The sequence below is a fragment of the Dipteris shenzhenensis genome, chromosome 27, assembly GCF_047967505.1.
Source record: "Dipteris shenzhenensis isolate YYH24624 ecotype China chromosome 27, Dip_SZ_1.0, whole genome shotgun sequence".
NCBI lineage: Eukaryota > Viridiplantae > Streptophyta > Polypodiopsida > Gleicheniales > Dipteridaceae > Dipteris > Dipteris shenzhenensis.
This window is the reverse complement of record NC_141622.1, coordinates 1813823-1835597: the sequence shown is the minus strand read 5'-3', so window position 1 is coordinate 1835597 and position 21775 is coordinate 1813823. Positions and strand designations below refer to the sequence as shown.

General features: G+C 45.9%; 1 protein-coding gene across 2 annotated transcripts; it reads right to left on the bottom strand.

Moving 5' to 3' along the window:
• Positions 1–588: 588 nt before the first annotated feature.
• On the bottom strand, positions 589–19100 carry LOC147883721 (polygalacturonate 4-alpha-galacturonosyltransferase-like). Of its 2 annotated transcripts, none has more exons than XM_087398073.1 (6): positions 18907–19100; positions 18713–18747; positions 2284–2573; positions 1776–2133; positions 1089–1652; positions 589–893 (listed from the first exon to the last, which is right to left on the bottom strand). In XM_087398073.1, exons 1-6 carry the CDS (start codon positions 19031–19033, stop codon positions 615–617), a joined length of 1653 nt encoding a protein of 550 aa, XP_087254199.1. In that variant the 5' UTR covers positions 19034–19100; the 3' UTR covers positions 589–614. The 2 variants fall into 2 exon arrangements, with proteins under 2 accessions (XP_087254199.1, XP_087254200.1); XM_087398074.1 differs by having other exon boundaries at positions 2284–2570.
• Between the last annotated feature and the right edge of the window lie 2675 nt (positions 19101–21775).

Sequence of the window (21775 nt, the reverse complement as noted above, 5' to 3'; positions counted from 1 at the left end):
CAACATGTCCCGTCCCCAATTCCACATACATAAAACCAAAAAAAAAAGTTGGAACTTGTTCCAATTCTGCAGAAAACTTTCTGTATATAGATTTTTGCATCAAATGCTACCTAGTTTGCAATTAACTGAGATTGAGACTAGGCAAGAGATTATTAGTATGTGTGCATAAGGCAGAAGATGTTTAAATTTTTATAGCTTGCATCACAGTTTGATCTGAAAATCTCATTTGGTCTCCTTCTCCCAACAAAATGGGTACCAAGAAACACTTGTTGCATATGGGTTTCTATGAAAAAACACATAATGGAACCCTTTAAACAAATTTAGCATCTCAGTGAGACTTGAATACAATAGGAAGTCCAAGAAAATGTGCATATACACTGCACAAAGGTTGGACCATGTCATCAGGTTCCAACAACAATCCAGTGCATGAAAGGGCTATAGACAAATGAGGTTCACTGATGAGCATCTACCAACCCTGTTTGGGCACTGCCTAGCCTGGCTTGCTTGCTGATCTTACCAATTATTGGCCTAGCAGCAGCAGTAGGAAAAGGCGATCCCTCTATGAAGCTCATGGCAAGCTTTCTATCATTTCTTTGCATACGCAACAGATAAGTTCATTTACTGATGTTGCATTCCTGTAAAAGTGGGTTATCATAATCCAGAAACTTTGTCCAAAAGGATCTGTATTTGGTGTTTGTGCTCATCTCTAGCCAAGGCTTAACATAACCACTGTATTGAAGTGCAGCGGCATTCTGAAGTTCATCTTGTTTGATGTCAGGGGTGCCATCCAGGTTAATCACATGCCAGAAGTTGCCAAGGGTATGGGTGTTGTTGTAAAAAGAGAATAATTGAGGTGACAGACTCCCCGTTTGCCAATGAGATTCCGCCTGGTTCTGCACCAAGTCAAGCAGGTCGCAGATATGTTACATCAAGATACTATATGAAGGAAGACTCACCAAGCAGTCCAATAGCATTATTGAAAAATGTTTCATGCAATGAAGAAGATACAAGGGATAAAACCAAACAAGAAAATCAGAGCGGCAACATAGGACTTCAAATTTCCACATGCAGGAAAGACCCTTGCTCACCGAGAGTGACCATGTCTGGTAGATCTCAGTAAGATTTTGCCTCTTCCACTCCTCCAAGTCAAACATGTTTAAGCAGTACCACCACAACCACACATTTGAATCAGATAGGTTGAGAACCGCTTCAGTGGAAATCTTAAGGAGGTTGTCGAGATGTCTGTCACTCGTTGCACATGATTTCACTGCACCACTCACCTTTCCACGAAGGTTCTCCTTCCAAAGACCTGTCAAGTCTTTTTGCACAACAATATCATCATCTAGTAATAGAATTTTATCTAGGTTGGGAAAAATCTCAGGCATGTAAAACTGTGATTCGTCAAACTTGCTTGAGCTTTCCAAGCTCCTCCGCCTCATCCTCAATGATAGGAAAGAATGTTTTGATAAATCAGACTTCAAGGATTTCCTAGCCAGCTTCCGTCGACCTGGAGAAAGGTGTAGGGAACTCAAGTCATCGATATTCTTCACTTCGACAACAGCACTATGAGGTGTATTGGCATAAAACCACATTTTCATGGCTGCATAATTGAGGGCATCGGTAACTATGTGGAAAACCTGTTTGTGTTTTTCCTGCAGCACAGCAATAAGCTAAAGAAGTCAAGCCCCATTTTATTAAACGCGTCCTTCTTGTCCTTTACTGGCCCACCATATTAGTACAAAGTTTGTCTGTCACAGCCTGGATAAGGTATACACCTTTGCATGGAAGATGGTGGAATTAACAACGACAGAAGCTGCAAGAATATTTTCTGTGAATATTGCATAGTGATACAGCTGAGGATCCTCCAGCTTTCTTTCATCGGAGGGAATTAATATTTTTGTCGCCTGATTGTAAAACAGGACCGTCAGCTGCAGGGAAAGGCAGTGGAGGCCTTTTGGCATTGTTCTTGCTGCAAGTCTGCCCAGAAAGACACCCTCCTCTTTCAGTGCCTGGAGCTCCTCTTCATTTGCTAATAATAAAGACCTCAACTTTTTCACCAGAGCCTCACATTTACTTTTCTGGTCCCTCGCCTTTGCTAGAACCCGCGCCATAGCTTTCATCTTCTCTGGAGCGCTGCAAAATTTTAAGACGAGAAAGAATGACTTCTACACAAATCCTGAGATTTAAAGAACACAAGCCAACTTTCAAAACATGTGCATTCTCATAAAATATCAATAAAACATGAAATGGTAACCTTGACTCAAAGATTGAAGGCACCTTCACCTCTTTGGTAGATCTGCATCTATAACAGAATCCCCAAGTGCCTCCTCATTGTCTCGAATTTGTACTTTCAAGTCTCGCAGTAATCTATGACGATTATTCATCCTTGCAAAGCTCATAAAACTCTTAGCTGACTTTATCTGATTTTGCATCGTTTGAACAAGAGAAACAGACCCCTTTGGCTCACTATACTCTGAATCCTTGATAGCATTGTCCTTCAACCTGGACTCTTGAGCTTCATCTTCCCTCGTATTCTCTGCTGACGGTGTCTCTTTCTTATGAAATATGAGCTGCTACATGCAAAAAGGTGAATTCAGTTACTACAATTTCGAACAGCTGTTTTCTTGGCTGTACACACAATTAGCGCCCATCTTCAGGTCTTACTACTACAATTGACAGGGTTCACAATGATAGATCAACTTTTCCTCCAGTTCTATGTACAAGTTATCCAATTAAGGTGGAAAGACCAAACTTGAACAATTCCTCACTCTTCCGGCTTGCGGAAAAACTTTGGCATTGCTTGTTCTAGTAATAACAATTCTTCAATAGTGCTGACGACTGCACAATTTTTTCCATCCTGGCGGAACTACAGCATCTCTACATCAGATGGGCGAGAGTCGGGGCGGGGGGGGCACACAGCCTTAATTTTAGAAACTATTTAGCATTGCTTTTTTACTCGCAGGGAAGAACATTGTGTACTATCAACTGCTGATCTATAGAAAGTGCCTGATTTACCAACTGTGAGAACTCCATGCTAGAAAAATAAAGGAAAAACAGGAGGGAGGGAGGGAGGGAGGGAGGGAGGGGGGCAGAGAGAGAGAGAGAGAGAGAGAGAGAGAGTTTATTAGAAGTCTTCGAAAGACCGAATGGTCTATGAGACTGAAAGATGCGTGATCCAATGAGCTGAAAGGCTGGAGCCTCTAATAGGGCATCATCACCGACAATGAATACAACATAATCAAATCACATCAGATCTAATACATGAGAGATATCTGGACCTGTGATGGAAGGGTTGAAGCTCAAGGGGGGATCAGCAGTTGTGATGACAAGAAACCTCTGATACAGCGCTGACAGTGATCTGTCCGTGTGGTCTGCTGTGATCTCCTAGCAGCGGCCCTACATCTGACTACAGCCATTGTAACCCCCGTGGGTCATGTCCCTGATCTAGGGAACATGGAGGGAAGATCCCCAAGTATGATTCGTGTGTCACCTGCTGTCAAGTTTGCCGTGCCACTGGCTTTGGATCTCGGCCTCGTGAACCACCCGTGATCTGCTGGCTGGTATGATATGGCTGGAAAAAACTCAGCAATCATGCTCTGGGTAGAGTCTGGTTGTGTGCTCTAACCCCCACCTCTGTATTCTGAGCAAGTGCTCATGTCTGATGATCTTATGGATGAAGGTAGCAAGGCACTCTGATCTGGGTAAGAGAGGAATCTGCAGAGGAGTTGACACCATCTCTGAATACACAGTGATAATGACCTTTGAATCTCTTGGTACATAAGGTACCTGAAAGCGAAATGCTCCTTTGACTTGATCTCATGGCAATCACACAGGGTGCATATGGTGTTCTCCCGCAATATGCCTTCTATCCACTCGCAATACAGAGTCAATGCAATGAGACACCGAACTATCCAATCGATATCCTAATCGAATGTGGGAGGTACATCCGGGTATATCCTGGTGAATCAATGAGGCCCTCCTCTAAAACCTGTAAACAGTGGTCCTTGTAGAAGCTGAGCTTCACTGGAAGCTCACTGGGTGCCAACCAAGTCTTAAATGTGTGTAGCTCTAGGAGGTCCTCTCGAATGACCTAGTTGACCTCGTGATACATGAGCGGGACTGAAGGAGACTCATTGCTATACTGGAAAAGAGATAATCTATCCATGTGGAGTCTCAAACTCTCAAATGAGCTGCATGTGTGCGCATACCAACATCTCTGATCACTCTCAACCAAGGTAGTCTATGTCGTCCTGAGGTGTAAGAGCCATACTCCCTAACTTGGTAAAGGTATATAAAGACCTGAAATGCTATATTAAGCTGCAGTGGAGAATCGAGATGCACCGAACTCATGGAACCGATGGCTTGCTGCGGATAATCCATGACAGCAAGAGAACCTGGAGTCACTCTACCCGAGCCAATCTGCCTCCGATGTGGAGATTCACCAAACTCAGCCAAAATAATCTGGTGTGGATCCGATTGCTTGCTGCGTATAATCCATGACAGCAAGAGAACCTGGAGTCACTCTACCTGAGCCCAATCTGCCTAACCAAAACAATCTGATGTGGAGACGATGGCTTGCTGCGGATAATCCATGACAGCAAAGAGAACCTGCAGTCACTCTACCTGCGCCAAAACTGCCTCTAATAAGTCAAGCCCCCAACCAGGGCTGCCATACATACCAGCTGGGTGGACCAGGGAATAAAAAAGAACAGACTTGGTCCGAGGATCCTATGAAGTGAAAGTGGAAGCACTGCAGCTCTAGTCGAGCAAGTGTGGCATACTCCCTGCTCAGTCAGGCCTGCAGGTCGCATAGTGAAAATCAAGCCAGAGAAGAGAATGCCTAAGTACGTGTATGATGAAACGACCTCCCGTGGTAACCCATCTAGCATGAACTGCTCTCTGTGCATGGTTGCTCAAGTTGTGTTGAAGATCATACCTTTTATCAAGGTTGACCTTCAAATCGTGTGACTCGCAGGTGTGCAAAGCATCCAAATGTCTCTCTAGGCCCTCCGCTGAGGACGAGAGGAGGACCATGTCATCTACATATAAGAGGATCCCACTTCAAGTGCCCTCCAGTGTCCCCGTGAAAGTCTCAAGCTCATCTATGTAGAGGCCAAACAAGGTAGGTGACAATGGATAACTCCAATAGTGCTCATGATCTCCTCTGTCCATCCTGCACCAGTCCAAACCCTGCTTGGAAGCCTCTCCTAGAGTGCCATAATGGCTCAGATGATCTCCTAATCATAACCCCAATGCTGCAAGCGTCCAATAAGGCGAGCTCTTGACACTGTATCAAAAGCTTTGTGGAAGTTCACAAAGCAACAATATTCCCTCTGTCTCCGTAACATAGTGTCCCGGGGACGTGGTGGTGATGGTGAAGTGTCTAAACTAATTGTCACTGAATTTGGCCTAGGGTACCAGGCTAGGGGCCTTAGTTAATGCCCAAAAGGTACCTATGATTTTATGTGCAACAAGTGCAACTCCTGGAGCTATTAGAGTGGTTTCATTTTCTAAGGTCATTGGTTTGGTTCAGTGGGGTCATCCTTAAAAAACTGACCCCCTGCAGATCCTTCAAAATAGGGTCATTGGTTCCTTGCACTAGTGTCATGGTGTGCCATCTGACCCCCTAGGGGCATTAAAAATCCCACGCCTCATTTTGCTTAGGTGTCTGTTGGTGGCCTATCTGCTTGCCTTGTATCACCTCTGAAAGCCCCTGGATCCCTTCCTTGGCTCTCCTTTTTGTTTTGAGACTTCATCCCTACCAGAGCAAACTCATTCTCTTCATGGCGGATTTCTGCAGCTCTCCCTCTGCTTGCTGAAGTCGATTTTTTAGCTTTCTTCGCGATAGTTCTCCTCCCCTTGGTGCCCTCTCTTGCTGGCATGCTTCCGGGACCTGGACGCCTTCATTCTGGGCCACTTTTGAAGCTGTTTTTGACTTTCTTCGCGACAAAAGTTCTCTTTTCATCTGAAGCCATATTCATGGGCGCCTCTCTTCTTGCTCTTGCCTCGTGCAAGGTGCACTGAAAACGGAGCTGTTTGTGGGCTGAAAACACTGTTTTGGTGGACCAATTCTTGGCTGATCTGCTACAGCTTGCTGGATGCAGTTTTCTCTAATCTTTTATGGTGTTGGAAGACACTCCTAGACAGCTCTCTCCTACCAGAGTTTGCTGTCCGCTTCTCATCCTACTTCTAAAGTTGTTTCGGGCTGAAATAGGCTCTTTCTGTTGGCTGAACTCTCATCTTCCCTTTCTACTCTTTGCTACAGCTATCTTTACTGAGTTCCTGCCAGGTTGGATGCCCTGCCGTTGGCCCGGGAGAGGATTGGGGCACTGGTTGTGATACTCTCTTCCTAGGGGTGCAGTGGTTGGCCTTGGGCTCGGTAAAGCACTGGGAGTTGGTCACTAGCACAGCCACAGGTTGGTGTTGTACTAGGTTGCACCTGCGGGTGAGCTCTTGAAGGGAGTCCCTTTGTATCTTTGAGCTAACTAGTTTAAATAAATACCAAGGTGCGCCAAGTGTTGGGGCCAAAAGGTGTCACTCTCTATGTTTCTGAGTAGGGGCATTCTAGCATCCCTTGTCTTGAATGGTTCCATGATGCTGTCCAATGAAGTTCTATGCTTTGAGTTTGGTTTGTGAACAAAGGCAATGAATTAAGTTGGCTGTATTTTCATCTTTGTGAGATAGTAGAGACAGGAACACTGCCCTTGGTGTTCTAAGATCGGTTACAGTGGTTCCGTTGTCGAGACTCCTCATCAAATCATCCAGAGGAGTCCCTGGGCAGCTTGGACAGAGAAAGCCTTTGCTGATTTTGGTACAGCCATCCATTGCTTTTGGATATGGATAATATCAAGCTTGGATATGATGCAGACTCAGAGTCTGACCAAGAGCCACAGATAAGGGGAGCACACCCCGGAATAAGAGAGCAGAATGCAGCCCATGAAGGGCAGAATGTTCAAGCTGATGCACTAGGGCAGCCAGCTCCACAAATGCAAAATCATGTGGGTACAGTTGCAATGCTATGGTAGTAATGCAAACACAGATGGCTTCTGTGTTGCAAGTTTTGACTCAACTCACTCAGAGCTTTGCTGAGATTGTGCATAATCCAGCTTTGATGCCAAGGGCAGAGGCACAACCCATTCAGGGTCCACAGATGCATGTGGGACAGCCACTACCAGAGCCACCGACACCAGTGGTATAGACAGAGATGTGCAGAGGATGGGGCAAGCTACGGGATCAGCATTGTCTCTACTTCTTTGATTCAGGAGCCAAAGCAAATTTCATTAAACCTGAACTTGCAGCTCAGTTGGGTCTTCGACCAGAGGAGATTGGACCTCTTTGTGAGGCCAACATAGCTAATCCGGAGCTTAGTACCCCTGTCACTCCTATCATAGGGAAGCTACAGATTCACATTCAGGGATATGTGGACTATGAGGATTTCTATGTGATGCCTTTACCTGAGTGTGACGTTTTGCTGGGGATGCCTTGGATGTACCGTGTGCATGCTATCATAGATACACATGACAAGAAGCTTACCTTGACTTATAGGGGTAAAACCCAAGTCATTGATGTAAACTCGAAGGGAGAATCAGTCCCAGTTGTATCCGCTTTGGCGATAATAAAAAAGCATCTTTCTACGTATTTGATTTTTGTCAAAAAAAAAGAACCTGATGAGGATAACTCTGATTTTTCCAAGCTGGAAAAACAGCAAACCGAGTTTTTATTTCAGTTTCAAGATTGTTTTTCAAATGAACTCCCAGAGGAGTTACCTCTTGAGAGGCCAAAAGATCATACTATTGATATCATTCCTGGCAGTTCTCCACCTAACCGACCACCATACAGAGTGAGTGCGGCACAGCAAGAGGAGATCATGTGTCGGGTGAATGAATTGCTACAGAAGGGGCTGATTCAGCCAAGCTCTTCTCCATACTGTTTCTCCGTCCTACTTTTGCAGAAGAAGGATGGATCTTGGAGAATGTGTATTGACTACAGGGCTTTAAATAAGATCTCTATCAAGAATCGATTTCCTATTCCACGCATTGATGATATCTTGGATTGATTAGAGGGTCAGCCATCTTCAGTCGCATTGACTTGAAGAGTGGTTACCATTAGATACGAATCAGCCTGAAGATGTACATAAGACTGCCTTCAGGACCACTTTTGGGCTTCATGAGTTTCTTGTTATGCCATTTAATTTGACCAATGCTCCTGCTACCTTCAATCGTATGATCGATCGCATTTTTAGAGAGCACAGGAAGTTCGTGGGTACATTCTTTGATGACATTATGGTGCACTCAAAAGATGAAGAGGAGCATAGGCAACACTTGGCAGTTGTATTTGTAGAGCTCAAGGAACACAGTTTACTAGTTAATACCAAGAAGAGTGAGTTCTTCATGCCAGAGATACATTTCTTGGGACACATCATCTCACGAGATGGAGTGAGGATGGGCCCTGCCAAGATAGAGGCAATCAAGAATTGGCCTCCATTGAAGAACTTAATGAAGTTTGTAGTTTTCTTGGGTTGTGTTCATACTATAGGCGCTTCATTCGCTATTTTGCTGAGATAGCTTCCCCCTTACATGCTTTGCAGAAGAAGGTAGTGCCTTTCCGTTGGGGAAAGAAAGAAATTGCAGCATTTAATGAGCTGAAAGAAAAGCTATGCTCAGATCCTGTCATCATTTTGCCAGACTTGCGAAAGCCCTTTGTTCTTCAATGTGATGCAAGTGGCAATAGTGTTGGAAGGGTACTCATGCAGGAAGGCAGAGTGGTTGCATATGAGAGCAGGCTGCTCCGAGATGCTGAACACAACATGAACGTATATGAGCAAGAGTTGGTAGCTGTAATTCATGCTCTTACTGTGTGGAAGCACTATCTTTTAGTTGCTGATTTTTATGTGCAAACTGATCATCAATCGCTGCGATACTTTCTCACTCAGAGAAAGTTATCAGAAAAGCACATGAGATGGGCAACCTTCCTCTCCATTTTTCATTTTCAGATTGTACATGTGGCTGGAAAGAAAAATGTAGTGGCTGATGCACTTTCCAGAAGGCCATGTACGGAAGCTATGTCAAAGAAACCACAAGTATCTGCAGTTACCATTGCTTATCACAATGAGCTAGATGCCATGAAAGAGCAGTATGCTACAGATGATGCTTTTGCACGTATTTATGATCAGCTTATGGAGGGCAACAAGCATGATCATTACACACTTAAGGAGGGATTTATGATGATGAATGGAAAGCTGTGTGTAACGCAGCCATTGAGGCATAAGGTGCTCACTGAAAGTCATGCCCCACCGTATGCAGGGCATAGGGGTATTGAGGCTACAATCAAAGCAGTGGAGCACTACTTTTATTGGCCTTCACTACGGAAGGATGTTGAGGCTTATGTCAGAAGAATATTACTTCAGAGCAGATGGCAAAGGAGTTCTTAAATTCTGTTTTCAAGTATCATGGGATGCCTGAGTTTATCATGAGTGATAGAGATCCACGGATGACCAGCATGTTCTGGAGAGGTTTGTTTGAAGACATGGGAACCTCACTGCTGTTTTCATCTTCTTATCATCCACAGTCTGATGGTCAATCAGAAGAGGCAAATTCTACAGCTTTGAATTTGCTCCGATGCTATGTGTCTGAGCACAAAACAAAGTGGGAACAGTACTTTCCATTGATTGAGTATGCGTACAACAATACAGTGCACTCTTCCACAGGGCCACCGTTTGAAATAGTGGAATGAGCGAGGAAGGTTCCTCCTATCTTGCATACAAAGAAGAAAATTTTTGTGGCAGATGAGTATGTGGAGGATTTGCAGGCAGCCTATGAAAAGGTTAAGTATGCCCTCCAACGCAGCCAAGATAAACAGAAAAGAGCTGCGGATAAGCATCGCAGGGACTTGGTTTTCACTCAAGGTGATTGGGTGTTGCTGCATTTTCTTAAAGCACACCTCAGGAGCAAGAAAGGGAAGGTAAAGCTGTACACTAAGCTGAATATGAGGTACTACAGCCCCTTTCAAGTTCTTGAGAAGAATAATGAGGTAGCTTACAGGTTGAAGCTACCTGAGCAGTGGACCATCCACAATGCTTTCCAAGTTAGCTTGCTGAAGCCTTTTCATGGAGAAGTGCCACAGGATATGTCAGTTGAAGAGCAACCTGAAGTTAATGAGCAAGATGAGGTCTTGATTCCTGAGCAGATTGTGGCACATAAGGAACGGAAAGTTAATGGTAGAGTGGCCAGACGTTATCGTGTCAAGTGCAAGAACTATCCTGCGAACGATGCGGTTTAGATGGAAGAGAGTGAATTGGCAGATTCACCTCAGATTTTACAGCTCTACCTTGAGGCATTTGGTCTCGAGCCTATTGCGGTAGTCTCTCATGCCAGTTCAGCAGAGCATATGTCTGGAGCATTACCGGATGCTCATGGGAGCGGTAGCACCTCCGCACCCACAATGCAGACACGCTCACAGGATATTTAGAGGTCGCTTGGTGACACTGCGGTTTCACCCGAGGCACTGATGCTGACAGTGTTTCTGCCATAAGACTTCTATGATGAGTGATCATGGTTGATACACTAAAATACAGATGGATCTGCAGTCCTGCTGTATGTACATTGTAATTTTGGTACTTCATGTGATGTTGTACTATTGATTACGGGCTGTTTTATGCCTATTGTGACACCCTTTTCTATTTGCTGTAATTTTGGGACAGCAAACAAGATAGTTTGCTGTTTCAAGAGGGGTTATGTCACGGGGACTTGGTGGTGATGGTGAAGTGTCTAAACTAACTGTCACTGAATTTGGCCTAGGGTACTAGGCTAGGGGCCTTAGTTAATGCCCAAAAGGTACCTATGATTTTATGTGCAACGAGTGCAACTCCTGGTGCTATTAGAGTGGTTTCATTTTCTAAGGTCATTGGTTTGGTTCAGTGGGGTCATCCTTAAAAAACTGACCCCCTAGAGATCCTTCAAAATAGGGTCATTGGTTCCTTGCACTAGGGTCATGGTGTACCATCTGACCCCCTAGGGGCATTAAAAATCCCACGCCTCATTTTGCTTAGGAGTATCTTCCGACACCAGAAAAGATTAGAGAAAAGTGCATCCAGCAAGCTGCAGCAGATCAGCCAAGAATTCGTCCACCTGAACAGTGTTTTCAGCCCACAAACAGCTCCATTTTCAGTGCACCTTGCACCAGGCAGGAGCAGGAAGAGAGGCGCCCATGAATATGGCTTCAGATTCAGAAAAAGAGAACTTTTGTCGCGAAGAAGGTCGAAAACAGCTTCAAAAGTGGCCTAGAATGAAGGCGTCCAGGACTCGGAAGCATGCCAGCAAGAGAGGGCACCAAGGGGAGGAGAACTGTCGCAAAGAAAGCTCAAAAATAGAAATCCGCCATGAAGAGAATGAGGCTGCTCTGGTAGGGATGAAGTCTCAAAACAGAAAGCAGAGCCAAGGAAGGGATCCAGGGCCTTCCAAGGGCTTCCAAAGGTGACACAAGGCAAGCAAATAGGCCACCAGCAGACACCTAGACAGCTCTCTCCTACCAGAGTTTGCTGTCCGCTTCTCATCCTACTTCTAGAGCTGTTTCGGGCTGAAACAGGCTCTTTCTGTTGGCTGAACTCTCATCTTCCCTTTCTACTCTTTGCTACAGCTATCTTGACTGAGTTCCTGCTAGGTTGGATGCCCTGCCATTGGCCCAGGAGAGGATTGGGGCACTGGTTGTGATACTCTCTTCCTGGTGGTTGGTCTTGGGCTCGGTAATGGTTTGGAAATGGGTAATGCATTGCTTGGCATGCTGTCAGACTGGTCTACTTGTGATTATGCATGTTTGCTGAAAGGAACCAAGGTAATAGCACTAGGAGTTGGTCACTAGCACAGCCACGGGTTGGCGTTGTACTGGGTTGCACCTGTCGGTGAGCTCTTGAAGGGAGTCCCTTTGTATCTTTGAGCTAACCAGTTTAAATAAAATACCACGAGGGGCACCAAGTGTTGGGGCCAACAGGTGTCACACTCTATGTTTCTGAGTAGGGGCATTCTAGCCTCCCTTGTCTTGAATGGTTCCATGACGCTGTGCAATGAAGTTCTATGCTTTGAGTTGCGTTTGTGAACAAAGGCAATGAGTTAAGTTGGCTGTATTTTCATTTTTGTGAGATAGTAGAGACAGATACACTGCCCTTAGTGTTCTAAGGCCGGTTACACGTAGCCTCCTCAATGACTCCCCTGAGTGTGAGTATGTGATCAAGAGTCCCATGATCACGCCAACTCCGGCCTGTCCCTCAGCCCCGAGCCCCTGCATCTCTGCCACTGATGCATAAATATTGGACATGACATGCCCAATCATAATGGTTCTGTGCTCATGGGGTCCCTTGCCTTGTGAATGGGAGTGATGGTGTTAATAGTCCGCGTGTGAGGAAAGCCTAAGCAAACCGCTTCATTAAAAAACTTTGCCAAGATTGGGGCCAAAGTATCCATTTCACATGCAATAAATTCAATACAGAAGCCCTCATGATCTTTAGCCTGGCCATTATGAAGCTTCAAGGCTGCGTGCTTGACACCATTGGCTATGAAAAGAGTGCAAGAGGTAGGATGGGGCCAGTGTGAGAGGTAAGGAGATGGCTGGTGGGGAATATCATACAATGTGCATGCATATGAGTACCATGTCTAGGTATCTGTGAGAGGGGATGGAGCTTAGCGCTCTAGGAACTTCTACCAGGATTCTTTGGAGATTTTACTAAACAAAATGTTTATTAACGTTCTGGCGAACGAAAGCCTGCTTCTTCTTGTGGACAGACGATGATATGTGCACATCATTTCTGACTCATTCCGAAGGTTTATGCTAGGTTTTGAATCCGAGTTGGCAGCAAAGAGCCTTGCACTCATTATCATACTTGATATTGCAAGGCACAGAGCCGAGAGGCATTGGACGAGTGGGACGAGTGGTGCATGTGAATGCACGAAGGGCCGCCTCGTGAAGCGAGCAAGTGATCAGAGCAGCTCAATCCTCCAAGAGCAGTGTAAAGTCAATATACCTGAGCAGTATAGAATGTCGTGCAGATTATTGGGTGAGAGGTTATGTTCAAAGTGAATATCGTGATAAGTGGTGTGAGTGGGTGGTGTCGTGAGGCAAGGGATGGATATAATAATATACTAAAAAAGAGGTAAGTGTGACTGCTCCCGGAAGAGGTACTGAGACAAAGAAATTAGTGATGTGAGAGGTGTGTGCAAGGGATCCCATGAGGTAATCAACTACGCTAGAGCCCCCCCCCCCCCCCCCCCCTTGTGGAAAACAGGTGAATCCACATGAGGAGGGCCATCAATCTAGACCATTATATATGATAAGTTCATGTATCCTGCCCGTGTCCAAGAATGCAAGCCCATCTAGGGCTCTCGCCTGTCTGCGGAAACTTGGGACACACCTGCCTCATCTAGTTTTACATCTAGTAGTAAGATCTAATCATCGTGGAAATCCAAAAGTGATACTTGACGCGTGCATGTCCTCGCGTTGAAGTCCCCAACAAGGAGAACTTCACCCACCGCTCAAGAAATCCATGATGTCCCCGGGTATAGGGCTGTGTATGGTAACACCTCGGCCTCTTCTCTGAAGTCTCTGAAAAAATGAGATGTCTCGATGGGGGAGTAGCATACTGAGGTCCTTTCGAGAGGCGCAGTGGATATGGATCCATAAAAGTCTAGAGTTGTGTATCTCGTCTCTCTATGGAGATCGTTCCAATGAGGGAAAAGTTGTATAGTACCGCCAGCCCTCTTGACCCTGTACTCCACCTGTCTCATCCTTGTATGCTATCTCCCATGTGTATCCACTGGCCACTAATAAAGGGTGCTCTGGGCTTTGGTGTGTCACACCATAAAATGCTATGTCTCATCCAATGTAAGATTTCAAGAAATTCCTTGGCTCTGGACATAAGATACCATTGCACTTCCAAACAATGCAGGACAAGGTCTCCGTGTTCGGAGTCTCATAGACCCCTCCCCCCCCCCAAGAGGGACTACCCAATGCCCGATTGGAGCCTATAAGGAGTCACCCATAGCGAAAGACTTCCCGCGCGGGCCAAGTCCCATTGTTGTATCAAGGTATGCCGTGCCTCTACATGCAAGGGCCTCGTGGCCACCTGTCTCCCTCGTCTCATCCTTGTATGCTATATCCCATGTGTATCCACTGGCCACCAGTAAAGGGTGCCCTGGGCTCTGGTGTGTCACACTACAAAATGCTATGTCTCGTCTAGTGTAAGATTTCAAGAAATTCCATGGCTCTTAGCATAGGAGTACCATCGTCGCAGTTCCAAACAATGCACGACAAGGTCTTTGTGTTTTGAGTCTCATAAACCCCGCCCCCTATATTGAGGGACTACCCAATGCCTGACTGGAGCCTATAAGGAGTCGCCCATCACGAAAGACTTCCCACTTTCCCTCCTTGTGGGCCACATCCCGCTGTTGTATCAAGGTATGCCTCGCGTCCACATGTAGGGCCGTGAGATCCTCGTCCATAGATATCTCCGTGTGATTCCGTAGGGCCAATTGGTGACGCAATCCTGCAAGATGACCTTGTGTGCCCCTAAAGCGAATAATGAGTTTCGTGCAACAGCTCATAGGCTGTGGCCTTGTACCGTCCCGCTTCAAGCTCCCGCCATGGTTCAAAGGCTGCAGACAAGACCGACACCTAGGAACCCCACGCTTAACCATGACCATCACTTCATTCGAGATCCGCTTCTAAAGATTTCGTCAACTATTTGCAGCCCCCTCGATGCATTGAGAGCCACTCCTTCCTCATCTACCTTATGAAAGCCTCTTGCATCGGGACTGGCATGTACCATCCAGCCAACAATCCTCTCGAACAAGCTGTAGCAATCAGAGCCAAGTGTACCAACAGCTCCCTGATTTACTTCATTCTTTCTTGCTTGAACAAGTGCCTCAATCGGGCTCCCCTCCTTCCTTTCTCTACGGAGCCACCTCCGAGCTTTTCCTTTTCAAATTCAGTTAGAGGGATGTTCCCTACGAGCACTCTCTCTCCTTCTTCCTTTCCTCATGAGCGCTTCCTTTCACCCTCTTCTTTCTAGAGCCCGTCTTCCAGCGGGAGGTGCAGTTTATTGCTTATCATAGTGACATGGCTTTTGGTAGCGACCCTTGGTCTAGCCAGAGGGGCTCCATGGCAGCACCCTCGATCCCCACAGCTATCAAAGTGCTTCTTTCACCGTCGGATAAGTTCAGAACATGGCAGTGATAGGCAAGATCGTTGGCCTCACCCCTTCGAGGAGACGGATCAGGGATTGGATCTAGGCCAGCCTAGCACTATATGGTGACCACATTCGGGAGGTCACTATCTATGGACATGGAGTTTTCCTCCTTTAGCTTCGCTCCCCGGATACTGCTTTGGCTCTCGTGGAGAGGAGCCCTATTCTCCTGGGCCCTCACTTGGTGTATCTCATCCCTTGGTGGACTCGACTCACCATGTCCCCCGTTTTTTGTGACACTCCGCTTCCTAGGGCTTTCAAAAAAATAGTGGTCCATCCTCCCTTCCATACGGCTGGCCTTTGGCATGATTTTAGAGTACCCCTCAAAGGCAGAGTCAGCAGTGGTGACGGATGACGGAGTCCCTCGACTCAAGCTAGTGGTAGAGAGCCCGGACACACTTCTAGAGGTGATCCTTTTGGAGACCTTGGAGGGACATACCCTTCGCCGGCATGTGGAGGTCTCCAGTCTACCAAGGCAGTGTTTGAGGTGTAGGCAGAAGGGACACCTAGCCAAATATTGTAAGAGAGGAATGAGCAAGGCGCATCCCCCCTCACAGGAGACATGGGGGTAGCATAGTGACAAAAGAGAGGGCGGGACTTGAGTCCACCCAATCAGGCACAGCAGCGATTTCAGCGACGACGACTTGAGTCTCCGAGTCCTTGGGTGGAGCCCTTAGAGGGAAGATGGACCAAGGCAGGGAAAAAGAAGAGGAGCAAATGGGCCAAAAAGAATCAAAGGCATCATGCCAACCGCGAGAGGAGAGCACACGCAACGGCTCAGGCACGAAGAGATCAAGATGGTGACCCGCAGACAGGAGTATCACGTGACCCAGAGAGAGTGCCTTTGATTGCGCGACATTCTTCGGGCCCCTTTGGAGGAGAGACTCCTCGCCCATCTCACAGGATCCACAACAGCATCAATAGAAACCCCCAAAGCACCAGTGCCCCTGCCCCCCCTGAAAGACTAGAGAGGACGTCACAAGGACCGCAGGTACCACCACCGCAGCAACCTTCTATGCCTCCTACTGTGGCAGCAATTGACCCCACCCAGCTGCCTTCCCCACCCCCCCAGGAGCCACCTGCTCCCTCTCCGCCACCCACTCTGCAAGCCGGTAGTGCGAGGCCTCACCCCTACAGCAGGACTCCTTGGGAACACGCCTCGCATTGGGGACCCGTGGCAGCAGTCCTACAGGTGGATATTCTTCGAGGCGCTGCTGACAGGGAAGGGTTCTCCGCTGGTGCGGAGTCTCTACAGAGTGTGGCAGAGATTGGCAGACTCATCCAGGCTAGGCCGTCTTGTAGAGAGGAGTTTGAGAGGTAGCCACTCACGCTGGGCATATAAGCCACCATCATGGTTGCTAGCTCCTGTTTGGGAATCTCTATAGGCAATGAGCCATGAGATCCGTAAACGGGTGCTTATTCTTGTAGCTGGCAACCTGTTTCTTTTCATTGTTTTCATCAACAGCTCCTTTTGGAAGCTGGTTGTATGGTTTTAAAGCATGAATAATGAGGGGCTGCTCTTGGTTGGGATCCCTCCCTACACTCCAGGCCCCCTCAATCCCATGCTCTGGGACCCCCAAAATGGAGGCCACATATCAGATCGTATCTGATCGTATCGTCAATGGGTGTGATAGCTGTGCGAGAAATCCGTCGAACTTTGATGTTGAGAGCCTTACTGGCTCTCTCTGCTGCTGTTCCAGGATGGTGGCCAAAACGGTGGCCTTTGTAGGCGCAACGTCCGCCTATCTCGATGTCTCTCCAATAGCCGACTGCATAGTAGCCATCTGGGTCTCTACCGCTGGTGAACTGCCCAGGGCCATCGGTAAGGCCACCATCTCCTTACAAAGCTGGAATATATCCTGTCCTAGCCACTGTATAACGCGGGCCTGCTCCTATATAGTGCAAGCCTGCTCCTATGTGAAACAAGCATGCTCCTGTGAAGCGAGTCAGCTCCATCTCACTTGAAGTTGAAATGAAGTTAGTGTCATAGGCATATGTTGCTCCAAAAAGGAGAAGTCCTCAATGTAGGCCTGCTCCTTTAAGCCTAGTGCTCCTCTTCAAGTCCTGCTTCGTCTTTGAACTCTTCTGCTTAACAATATCCTCCTGCTGGCAATAATACTCTCCTGTAACTAAGTTGACCACACAGATGGTGGGACCAAACGGTAGTGAGAATATGTCTCCCCCAAGCATGGATAGTTCATGCCATTCTGGGCTATGATTGACGTAGCAAGAGAAAGCATGAGAGTTCAGCCTCTTTCATGTCCAGCTTGAGTGAGTAAATAGGTCTAATTGCTTTGTAGTGCTTCATAGTGCTACAATCAGACATCTCAATACTTTTTAGTTGCTGAGAATCATGTATTTCTAGTTGAATCCAGGAGTCTCCCAAGTTTCTCATGCAGAGTAATGTAAGGGCGGATTCAATCTTTTAACAGGTGACCCACCAGGTTGAGACGATTAGCCCATAGCAGGGACTAGCTATTACAACACAACCACCAGGTTGAAACAATCAGTGTATAGCAGGGACTAGCTATTATGACACAACCACCAACCAAGCTGTGAAGTAGACCATTGTATAAACATATGCTCTGCTTTTCACAGATGTGTGCTCGCCTTACTGAGTCTCTGTCAGAACCCTAAAGATGAAGGCAGATTCGGGCACAATGTAGGCTAGCAATTCAGGATAACACTCGTCCAAAAATTAATCCATGTTCCTTTCAACCGCTTCATTCCCGTCTCTCCTAAAGTGACAGTTCCAGATAAAGAGTGTGAAAAATAAAGCTGATCGGCTATTGCGTCACTAAAATTACAAAAGAAACTTTCAAATAAGTCACAGCTGATAAGCTCACACATCTTTTGAGCTGTCATACAAACTTGCATCAAACGGACGCACAGCCCAGAAGTCATGGACCCTACAAAATAAAAGCTGCCAGCTCCAAGAGATCCCTTTGCACCTTTTGACCACGTCATCATCGCCGTTTATACAAACTTAGCTTTTGCCATGTGAAAAAAGTACATTTTAAAAAGCTTCCCATTCAGCGACGTGTAAATGTGAAACAGTCGAAAGTACAGTTGAAGACGGCCCAGGCTTTTCATTATTTACAATTGTGAATTTGCTGCAATCATTCGCCTCATTCCATTGCCTTTTATTGATTTAGAGCTAATATGATGGAATTCTTATGGAGTATAGCTGTACTGAGCCGACGTACAGAAAGCCCATTTCTTGACATAATACTCTATTTACTCTGGCTTCTAATATCGTCGAACGCTGAGTTTTAGTAGATGGCAAGCTTGACGAAATCGGCACGCTATATCCAAGATCAGCTACGCATCCATTTATACTGCCAGAGGAGCGTAAAGTAAAGGCATACTCAAATTCAAAGAAACCTAGCTGACAAGGTTTCCTCAAATTAAAAATTTCATTTTTCAGATTTTGCACCCTGTTTCAACCAGTAAAACGAATCGCCCAGGTTGCAGAGCGCTTACAGTTTTTGAAGGGCTCTCAACGAAGACATTCCGACCTGCAGAACCGCACATTAAATGAAAATGGTAATTCAGAAACCAGCCAATACTCTGTCCTTAGCACGATAATCCTCGGCCGTATCGGATACATTAATTCTACACACCGCCAACAAGAATTGATAGTTACCAAGTCGATGAAGCGTGAAGGACCGTCTTACCAACAACTAACGGGGAATTGTCGATCGGAGCAGCGAAGGCACTGAGCTGTGGGGAAAGTGAAATCAAAAGGAACAAACGAACAAAGCAAAATGTGGTGAGGGAGCAAGGCGTAGAGGTGCGAAGCATCGTGTGGAGGAGGGGAAGGCTGGAGTTCAACAAGAGAACACGACAATAGCAGACTGCATCACAGACAGAAAAGGGAAGGAGAGCAATGGGACCATTGATGAGGACGAAAGCCTTTGCTTTACTTTGGATGTGACATGGTCTCCAACTAACTCGTGCCTTGAGCATTCATTCTACTTTCACGGGTAAGGGACCACCTCTTCCATGGAACGTTGTCACATCCTCGCTTATGGTGGGCCAAGCCGTGGAAGGAAGGGGCTCGTTGCAATAGAGAAATCTGAAATCCCACCTCTCTACACACTCTCTTCTTCATTCAAACATGTCTCAAATCGGCCTTAGCCCCAAGGTCAAGTTTCAAGCTAAGCTTGCACATTGTACATTTAACAAGGGGTCTAGCAAAGATTTTGTAGTTGCTTAGCTGTTGTTTAGGTTCACATCAATGAGTACACACACAAGTATGTGAGCAATGAGCCAAGCCCAATTTCAAGGGAGACCACTCCACTCGACTCTTAATCCTATAGTCACAATACAAGTTGTTACAAAGACAATATTGCTACTTGGTGGACAATTTGAAGGTTTTGACTCAAAGCATGAGCTTCATGATCCTTGGACCTATGTACCGGGCACAACATCATATGGGAATAAGCTTTATGTGAGAGACTCACAAGCAAGGCTCATTGCACCATTGGTATGAAGTGGGGGTACATCATCTTTGGACTCTTAATTGAATGTGACTTAGCATCCATCATTTTATATGTACTTGATGTAGTGACGATGTTGAGGGCCTACATCTCAAGTAGTCAAATTTGAAGGTCAATCTTGGCAACCAAGGTTATGATGTCCAATTGTGATAAGAGCCATCAGAAAATCATTCTCGAAAGGAAGCCCATAGAGGTAGTCTACTTGGGATGCATCTATTCATGCACAACTAACTAGAGGTGTGCTTCCTTGGCAAGGTTAGAGAGACTATGCCTTTAAGGCCATTTTAATGTTGTGCATGCAAATTCCTCCCTATTGAAGTCTGCAGTCCTAGTGGCAGGTTTGAATTTGAGAGGTTATTGTTCGTGAACCTCAAGCCATGTCATCATAGTCAGAAGTTTTACATTGAGACCTTTACACCAAAATGCTTTCTTTCATATTATCACCTACCTTGACTAAGCTCAATAAATATGGCCAAGCTCACGTGGGTATCTAGATACAGGTTACCTTGGAGGGCATTTTCCTCCACCATGTAGCCCATGTAATTAGCGATAAAACAAGATGAGGATGTTTAGTATGCATGAGTTAATAAATAGTATCAATCTCAAAGGATGAGCTTCTCTCATCTCACCACTCATAGACATATGTATCGAACATGATGTCATCATGGGTGGTCCATGACTGACCTTGTAGAGGCCTTCATCCTCTACTCCTCTGCAATCTCTTCCCCTATGGTTTTGGACCAAATGAGGACATTGTCTTTTGTTGAAGGCTGTACGTATCCCATTTCTTGCAAGCTACACTCATCCCATTGTGTTTTATTAAAGTCTATACTCATCCAGTCTATACTCATCCCATTTCTTACAAGCTACCTCACATAGAAATATGTGACACAAATTACATCTTGAGGACTTTCTCCTCTTTAATGGTAGTCTAGAATGGCACCATTTTGACTGTCTTAATTGGAAAACTTTAGTTGTCACCTGCAATAACATTGGATCCGAAACCAACTCCAGCTAGAGATTGGGACCACGGCTGGGTCTTTGGCATGCATCACTATCTTCAGTTCTACCCCTGGCCAAATCTCCTTGTCATCTAGTTGCTTGTCTGCCCCATGCAACTTGCCTCAAAACTATACTCGCTCCTGCTTTCTTGCATAAGTGCAAGCCTACAAAGTTCCATGCAATTGTTTGCAAAACCCCATACATGGGAGCCATGTGTTCCAGAAGTTCCTACAAGGTTGGACTGATTGTAATCTGCTCCAGGGTGTAATTGTCACGAGCATCCACAGCCCTTGACATGCTTCCTATAGGCCACAATGCCATCAAATACTGCCAGGAAGCCTTAGAAGACATCACGCTTCAAAAAAATATAGAGTTGACTTTTTGCTCAAAAATCAACGCCCTGACTTTTTCGACTGGTTGGTAGTGCCATGGACTTGTGGCACCACCATGATTTTGCTTGTGTACCAGGATGGATTGCTTATAGGGGACTCAACCTAGAGGAGGAGAAGATTGGAATTTATGTGGTCACCTCCCTATTTGTGAGCCCCTGAATGAGAAGAGCAAGGGGGAAGTGCACTAATGTGTGTTGGAAGACATGTGGGCATTAATTTGGAATGCTACATGGTCAAATATAACATGGAACAAAGGGTTGCCACTTGGACAATGCATTGGCTGTCATGTGGGCATGCATACAAAAGAAAATATAAGAAAGGGGGCTGCCACATGGGTAGCAACACATTAGGTTGCCATGTCGGTAGCACACAAGAGCTCACATGTACGTCATTGGAGGCGGCATTTGGAGTATATTTAATGGACAAAGGGGAGTTGATCGTTTGGAGCAATTCAAAAGAGACATGTGTAGATATTACTCTAACAAGGAGATAGTCTATTTGAGCCTCTCTCCTGCTCAATACTATTTGAACTTAAAGAATGATGCACACAAAACACAAGTGGAACCGTGGAGTGAGTGTGAGAATCAAAGGGAGAGAATATATGGAGGGACAACTCTCACTACAAAAGTAAAATAGAGACTTTGTACAAG

Coding starts and splice junctions, on each gene's coding strand:
- LOC147883721 (XM_087398073.1), bottom strand. CDS start 19,033: ATGCTTCGCACCTCTACGCCTTGCTCCCTCACCACATTTTGCTTTGTT. Junction 18,748..18,906: donor CAATTCCCCGTTAGTTGTTG/GTAAGACGGTCC, acceptor GCGGTTCTGCAG/GTCGGAATGTCTTCGTTGAG. Junction 894..1,088: donor ACCAGACATGGTCACTCTCG/GTGAGCAAGGGT, acceptor GACTTGGTGCAG/AACCAGGCGGAATCTCATTG.